This window comes from Myotis davidii, unplaced genomic scaffold, assembly GCF_000327345.1.
Source record: "Myotis davidii unplaced genomic scaffold, ASM32734v1 scaffold551, whole genome shotgun sequence".
Lineage (NCBI taxonomy): Eukaryota > Metazoa > Chordata > Mammalia > Chiroptera > Vespertilionidae > Myotis > Myotis davidii.
This window is the reverse complement of record NW_006283788.1, coordinates 1263285-1270816: the sequence shown is the minus strand read 5'-3', so window position 1 is coordinate 1270816 and position 7532 is coordinate 1263285. Positions and strand designations below refer to the sequence as shown.

Genomic DNA, 7532 nt, shown 5'->3' with positions numbered 1-7532 from the left:
CCCACGGGGCTGACCCGGGGGTAAGGGTGGAGCTCGGACCCCTGGACTGGGGGCCCGGGGTCTCGGAGACGCACCACTCAGACCCAATGGTGCCCATGCCCTGGGGACGCCCCTTTGAGCGGTCTGCACAAAAGAGGAGCAGGTCTAAGGGGTTAGTGAGTCGCTAGATCGTCCGGGAACTCTCTACCCCCCACCCCCCCAACCCCCAGCTAAGGTGGGTACAGCCCTCGGGGAAGCGCGCCTGTGGTTCCTGGGCGCGGCTGGAGGCTGGGGTTCCAGGCAGCCCCTTTCCAGGCGATACGTCGGAGGCAGCCGGGGTTACAGGCCGGGTGCAGAGCGGTGCGCCGTGCAGCCCCCAGGGGGCGCCAGCGGATGCAGAACGGCCGGGAAATATGGGGGGCGGGTGGGGATGAGGGCACCAAGGGGTTGGAACAGAAGTCGGGGTGGGAAAGGAGGTCTCGTTCTGCAGCCTCCTTCTCACCCTGCCCCTCATTCTGGGGGCCTGTCTCCCCACCCCCACCCCGAAGATCCTGTGGGCTGGGCCAGTGTCGGTGCCTTTTGTGCCTCGGTTTCCCGTCAGGCCCCTGAGCCCATCCCGCCCCCGACTCCCGCCCGCGGTTCTGCGCAGACGGCGGGGCGTGAGCGCTGTCATTAACCCTGAGCTCCCCTCCCCGGGGCAGATCTTATTCTGCACCCTCAACAGCCACAAGGTGGACATGCAGAAGCTCCTGGGCGGCCAGATCGGCCTGGAGGACTTCATCTTCGCGCACGTGCGCGGCGAGACCAAGGAGGTGGAGGTCACGAAGACCGAGGATGCCCTGGGGCTGACCATCACGGACAACGGGGCCGGCTACGCCTTCATCAAGGTGAGAGGGGGAGGGCGGGGGGGAGGGGAGGGGACTTTCCGGGTGCTCCAGGCCCTGGGGCGAGCCACTGCCCCCCTCTGGCCTAAGGGGGTTCTGCGGGGGTGGCCCCTGGAGTGACTCTGGGTCCCTGCAGAGGATCAAGGAGGGCAGCATCATCAACAGGATCGAAGCCGTGTGTGTGGGCGACAGCATCGAGGCCATCAACGACCACTCCATCGTCGGCTGCCGCCACTACGAGGTCGCCAAGATGCTCCGTGAGCTGCCCAAGGCCCAGCCCTTCACCCTGCGCCTGGTGCAGCCCAAGAGAGCCTTCGGTGAGGGCCACCTGTGGCCTTGGGGGCAGGCGGTGGGGGGAGCTCTTGGGGAAGTGGGTTCTCTGACTGCGGGGGTCAGCGGAGGGTGAGGGGGTGGGGTAGGATGGAAGGTTCTAGATGCCTCTGGTGACATGACGGGGAACTCTGGCCTTGTATCGGGAACAGGTGGTGGTTTCCATACTGCTACAGTCTAGCTGGAGACGGGGGAGTTTGGAAGATGGAGGAAGGATGGGGCAGTGTTTAGATCTATTGTGTCACTTGGTGGGAGCTTTTAAAGTGCTGCTTTAAGGCTATGAACACAAGGGGGCCTTTGAAGGATAAGAAAGTTCCAGAAAGTCTCAGCTGGTGGCTTCCCAGTGTTTACAAAGAGTGGATCCACCCAGAACATGTGCCCCTCCACCACTCTGTCCCCTCCAGACATGATCAGCCAGAGGAGCCGGAGCAGCAAATGCCCCGTGGAAGCAAAAGTGACCAGCGGGCGGGAGACCCTGCGGCTTCGTTCTGGGGGGGCTGCCACAGTAGAGGAAGTGGTGAGTGAGGGGGTGGGGGGCCTTCAGGGACTCTAACACCTTCAGCTCTAACTCTGAGCCAGCGTGACCTAGGCTGAGACCTCCCTCACACAGCGCCAGTTTCCCCACCTGCAAAATGGGTCTCCAGGTGAGGCAGGCAATGGTGGTGCAGAAGCATTGGCACGCGAGGTCCTGGCCTGCTGGTACCCAAGGGGAGGAGCCTGGGAGGGGGCTGGGCTGGAGGGATCTGTGGTTCTGACCCTCTGTTTTGTCCCCCTGTGCCCCAGCCCAGTGAATTTGAGGAGGAGGCCTCTCGGAAGGTGGATGACCTACTGGAGAGTTACATGGGCATTCGGGACCCAGAGCTGGGTAAGGGGCCAGGGTAAGCCGGTGGACCCTGGGGGGAGGCCAGCCCACTGGGAGGAGGTAGGGTCCCAAGGGGAAGTTGGGGTCCCAGAGCACTCTTACCCACTTTCCTTCCCCCCCTGGCAGCGTCCACCATGGTGGAGACATCCAAGAAGACAGTGAGCGTTCAGGAGTTTGCACGCCGTTTAGACTCCGTCTTGGGCGAGTTCGCCTTCCCGGACGAGTTTGTGGTGGAGGTGTGGGCCGCCATCGGGGAGGCCAGGGAGGCCTGTGGCTAATTTGCCCTGGGGCTGAGCGCAGCCCCAGTCCGGAGCCCAGCCCTCCGCCCCAGCCCTGCAGGCTGGTTCCTGAAGCCCAGCCCTGCTCCAGAGCCCAGCCCAGATCTGAGACCCAGTCCCCCTCTAGAGCCCAGGTCATCTCTGAGACCAAGGTCACCTCTAGAGCCCACACCAGTTCTGAGACCAAGCCTAGTTCTGAGACCAAGCCCTGCTCTAGACTCCAAGCCAGCTCTGAGGCCAAGTTCATCTCTAGAACTTCATCTGGTTCTGAGACCCAACCCAGCTCTAGAACCCAGGCAAGCTCTGAGACCAGGTTCGACTCTAGAACCCATACCAGTTTGGAGACCAAGCCCAGCTCTGAGACCAAGCTCTGTTCTAGATCACAGGCTAGCTCTGAAGCTAAGTTCACCTCTAGAACACAATCCAGTTCTGAGACCCAACCTAGCTCCAGAACCCAGCCCAGTTCCAAAACTCAGCCCACCTCTAGAGCCCAGGACAGCTCTGAGGACAAGCCGAGCTTCGGCATTAAGTCAAGTTCTGGAACCCAGACGAGTTTTAAGACCCAGCCCAGCTCTGTGATCAATGCCAGTATCGGAAGCCAGCCCAGCTCTGTGACCAAGCCCTGCCATAAAACTCGACCTGACTCTGGAACACAAGATAGCTCCATGATGCTGCCAGACCTGGACACCCAGTTTAGTTCAGGAACACCAGTTAGTTCTGAAACCCAGGTGAGACTTAAGAATCAGCCCAACTACAGAAGCCTCTCCAGCATAGGGTTCAAAGACAGCTCCCAAACTCAAGCCTATTCACGAACCCAGACCAGCTCAGGGACCCCGATGCATGTGGCAGCTCAGCCCCGATCCCAGCCCTGCTCTAAAACTCAGTTTCATTCTGGGGTCCAGTCCAGCTCCAGTGATGAGTCCAGCTCAGAAACTGAGCCCAGCTCTAGATCCCAGCCTAGTGCTGCAACCAGGCCCATCTCTAGAGTTCAGACGAGCCCTGGAACCTCATCCATGTCTGAGGCAAGGCCTGTCTCCACAACCCAGCTTGATGCTGAACTCCACTCTCACTGCAGTACGAAGACCAGCTCTAGATCACCTGGGGCCCAGACCAGCTTCAAGGACTGGCCAATTTCCAGAGCTCAATCCAGATCAGGCACCCAACCCAGCTCTAGAACTCAACTCAGTTCTGGAGCACAGACTGTCTCTGAAATCTCATCGAGCTCCAAAACACAGCCAGCTGCTGATACCGAGTTGAGTTCCAGAATCCAGCTAACCTCTAGCCCTGGGACCCAGACCAATGCAGTAACAGACTTAAGCTCCACAACCCCGTCTAGCTCCAAGAGCAGGCCCCCCTCCAGGATCCAGGCCAGCATGGCTCAATCAACTTCTGGGACTCAGCCCATCTTGGAAACGTCTCAGGTCACAACCCAAGGCAGCTCTGATAGTGACCCAAACTTTGCAAAGCAGGTCAGCTCTGCAACGCAGCTCATCTCTAGAGTCCAGTTCAGCTCTGAGACTCAACTCAACTCTGAAACCCCCACCAGCTCACGGATACAGCCCAGTTCTGGAACCCACCTTAGTTCTAGAATCCAGCCTGTTTCTGGAACTAAACCCAGCTTCAGAACCCAGACAAGTTCTGGAGCCCAGCTTGGTTCGGAGACCCAGCCCAGTTCTGGGGCCCAGACCAGTGCAAGAATTCAGCCCAGCTCTGGAGCCCAGCTCAGCTCCAGAACCCAGCTTAGTGCCAGGATTCAGTTTAGCTCTGAGAACCAGCCCAGCTCTGGAACCCAGACCAGTTCAAGAATGCAGCCCAGCTCTGAAGCCCATCTTAGCTCCAAGTCCAGCTCTGGCACCTGGCTTAGCTCTGAGTCTAAGCTCAGCTCCAGAGCCCTCCCCAGCTCTGAAACCCAGGCCAGTGCAAGAATACAGCCCAGCTCTGGAACCCAACTCAGTTCCAGAACCCAGCCTGTTTCTGGAACCCAAACCAGTTCCAGAGCCCAGACCAGTTTTGGAACCCAGCTCAGATCTGAGACTCAGCCCAGCTCAGACACCCAGCCCAGCTCTAGAACCCTGACCAGTGCAAGAATTCAGCCCAGCTCTGGAGCCCAGCTTAGTTCCAGAACCCAGCCCAGCTCTAGGATTCAGTTCAGCTCTGAGACTCAGCCCAGCTCTGAAACTCAGGCCAGTTCAAGAATACATCCCAGCTCTGGAGCCCAGCTCAGTTCCAGAACCCAGTCTGTTCCTGGAACCCAAACCAGTTTTAAAACCCAGACCAATGTGGGAACCAAGCCCAGCTCAGACACCCAGCCCAGCTCTGGAACCCAGACCAGTGCAAGAATTCAGCCCAGCACTGGAGCCCAGCTCAGTTCCAGAACCCAGCCCGGCTCCAGGATTCAGTTCAGCTCTGAGACCCAGCCCAGTTCTGAAATCCAGCCCAGTTTAAGAACTGAGCCCCACTCTGGAATCCACCATAGTTCTAGAACCCAGCCTGTTTCTGAAACCCAATCCGGCTCCAGAACACAGACCAGCTTAAGAATCCAGCGCAGTTCTAGGAATGGGCTTCGCCCACAGACCCCTGGCTTTGACCCTAGAACCCAGTCTGATCCCACTCCTCCAGCCCGACCTCAGCCCCCAGACCCACCACCAAGAGCCCCAACTCCGGGACCCAGCAAAGTCTCTCAGCCTCAACCCCAGCCCCATGATCTGGTACGTGGAACCCAGGCCAATGCTGGCAGAAGCCTGCCGACACCCTACCTGGCCCCAAAGCCACAGGCCCCCTTGACTCGCCAGAAACCAGCCCTTTTACCTAAGCCCCAGGTGGGACCCCATAAGTACACTCCACCTACCACATCTGTCACCCCTAGTTCTGCCTCCGGGGTGGCCCTCCTTCTGTCCCAGCTCCCTGAACCCCCAGCTCAGGAGCCTGCCCACACCCCCATGCACAGGGGGCCAGGAACTGCTCTGCGAGGGTCAGAGCCCCTCCCCCAAGGAGCTGTAGCTTAGGGGTGACATAGTTTTGGCCCTTGGTGGGCTCCATCCCCTCTCCTTCCCCTCCCAGCTCTGGTCCCCCAGAAGCGGCAGGTGACTTCATTCCCCCACAGGTCAGGGGAGGGAGGATGGAAACAGGCTTCAGTTTCATTGGGCCTGGCTCTGGGAGGTGTAAGCAGATCCCAGGTCTGTGGAAGGGAAAGGGGGAAAGGGAGGGGCAGGGGGTGGTTGGCTCTTCATGTACCTCGAGGGCTCATGGGAATAAAGGCACATCCCACCCCTGCAGCCAGGTGTGTTGTATTTGAGGGCAGTTTGGGGAAAGCAGGGGCAGGGGCAGGCATGAGGGCCCGGGGGGCGATCACAACACTGGCTGCTTCTTAAGCACCTACTATGTGCCAGGTGCTTTCCGAGTACTCACTGTGCATGGGTTCGTGTATTCACACATACATGATGCTCCTCAAAACCTCAGTCATTCGTCCACTCGATCCATCTTTTTTGAGCACTTATTGTGGGCCAAGTGCTGTTTGTTCGAGACACTGGGCGCCTGAGTGTGAAGTGAATGACCGGCTAAACGATAAGCTTATAAGGGAATGGCTCCATCTGGGACGGAGGAAGCATCATGTATGTCACTCCGTGGCCTTGTGTGTGTCTCCCACGGGTCTAATACCAGAACCCTCTCTAGGGGCGACAGGAAGGATTCCAGAAGACTGCACTCAATGGGGAGGTGGGCGAGGAGCCAAAACCCAGTCTCAAGCCCTCTGCCCGCCCCCGCCTTCTGCTCGGTAGCCACCGGGCCGGATGACAATCTGAGGCACCAAACTTCAACAGACCCAAAGGGAAATAAAGGCACTGAGATACATTTTGGCAAGAGAGGGGGCATCCTGCCCATTTATATTGAATCTTTTCTAGGCGGAGCCTTCTCAGGTTGGGGTGTCAAAGGGGATCAACTGTACCCCACAGGACAGGTCATATTCAGCGGTCAGACCCCCAATTTCCTGGGGACTTCTGGACGGGGAGGCTTACAAGTTGAATTGTCTCCAGATACCCTCCGGACACTCCCACTCACCCAGCCTGAAGTTGGGAGGGGCCTGAGAGAAGAAAACGGGCTTGGGAAGGGGGGTCAGGGAATATTGGGGAGCCCCCAGGGCTGACGGAAGACAGCTCACAATCCTGCCACTCAAACTCTGCTCATCCTGCGTCCCAGCTCCTGGACCTCAGGGTGGGCAGCTGTGGCTGTCAGGGGGGCCGAGGCTGGATGGCCGCTGTCCTTCGGGAGCTGCCACTGATGTCTCCCCGGCCCTACGCCGTGGTGGGCCTCCGGGCGAGCTGGGGCTGCAGGGAGAGCGACCGGGACCGGGTGCTGAGGCCGGGGTGGAGGCGCCGGATCACGGCCCGGCGGAACAGGATGTACACCCAGGGGTCCAGGATCTGGTTCCAGGTGGCCACACGCAGGTAAATGAGCAGCTGCTTTTCCGTGGCTCGGGACAGCTGCCCGGTGGGGCTCATGGCTGGTGGGCTCCGCAGCACCGTCTGGGCGATGAAGACCTGTCAAAGGCCAGAGCAGTTATCCAGGAGTCAGGCCGGCCTCCAGCCCTGCCCTCCACCAGCACCTCTGGTCCCCTAAGACCCAGCACTGATTCTGTTACTACTGTGCTGCGTGACCTTGGGAGAGCTGCCTGACTTCTCTGAGCCTCAGCTGGTGTGGCCACAGGATAAACACCCTTCCCCTGCTCCTCTCCTGGGCATGATGAAATGTGGTGCAAAACAAGATTTGCAGGTGTAAACAGTTGGAGTTACTGTTACAACCAGCATTGTTATTCTATTAAATAGTTTATATTTTATAAACATTTCATAATATATTATAAAACCATAGTGTAAAATTGTATATAGCCTTAGCCGGTTTGGCTCAGTGGATAGAGGGTCAGTCTGTAGACTGAAGGGTCCCAGGTTCAATTCCAGTCAAGGGCACAGGCTCAGGTTGCAGGCTCGATCCCCAGTAGGGGCGTGCAGGAGGCAGCCAATCAATGATTCTCTCTCATTGGTGTTTCTATCGTTCTCCCTCTCCCTTCCTCTCTGGAAAGAAAAATTGTATATAAAATAACCTATTTCATATTTTATTTTAAAGGATTTAATATAATTTATGTTTTATAAAATGTTATGACAAATACTTTTATATTAAAATTTTATATCAAAATATTAGATTAAATTA

At 57.8% G+C, this 7532-nt stretch overlaps 2 protein-coding genes across 2 annotated transcripts in view; one reads left to right on the top strand and one right to left on the bottom strand.

Moving 5' to 3' along the window:
• GIPC3 (GIPC PDZ domain containing family member 3) overlaps positions 1-2443 on the top strand; it is a 2829-nt gene extending 386 nt beyond the window's left edge. Inside the window, exons 2-7 of the mRNA XM_015566956.1 lie at positions 210-214; positions 470-866; positions 1000-1180; positions 1598-1710; positions 1977-2058; positions 2182-2443. Of these exons, the coding sequence (XP_015422442.1) occupies positions 210-214; positions 470-866; positions 1000-1180; positions 1598-1710; positions 1977-2058; positions 2182-2333 (930 nt within the window). The 3' untranslated portion in view covers positions 2334-2443. The remainder of the gene's footprint in view (positions 1-209; positions 215-469; positions 867-999; positions 1181-1597; positions 1711-1976; positions 2059-2181) is intronic.
• Positions 2444-6156: 3713 nt separating this feature from the next.
• TBXA2R (thromboxane A2 receptor) overlaps positions 6157-7532 on the bottom strand; it is a 2902-nt gene continuing 1526 nt past the window's right edge. Inside the window, exon 2 of the mRNA XM_006754116.2 lies at positions 6157-6868. Within this exon, the coding sequence (XP_006754179.2) occupies positions 6623-6868 (246 nt within the window). The 3' untranslated portion in view covers positions 6157-6622. The remainder of the gene's footprint in view (positions 6869-7532) is intronic.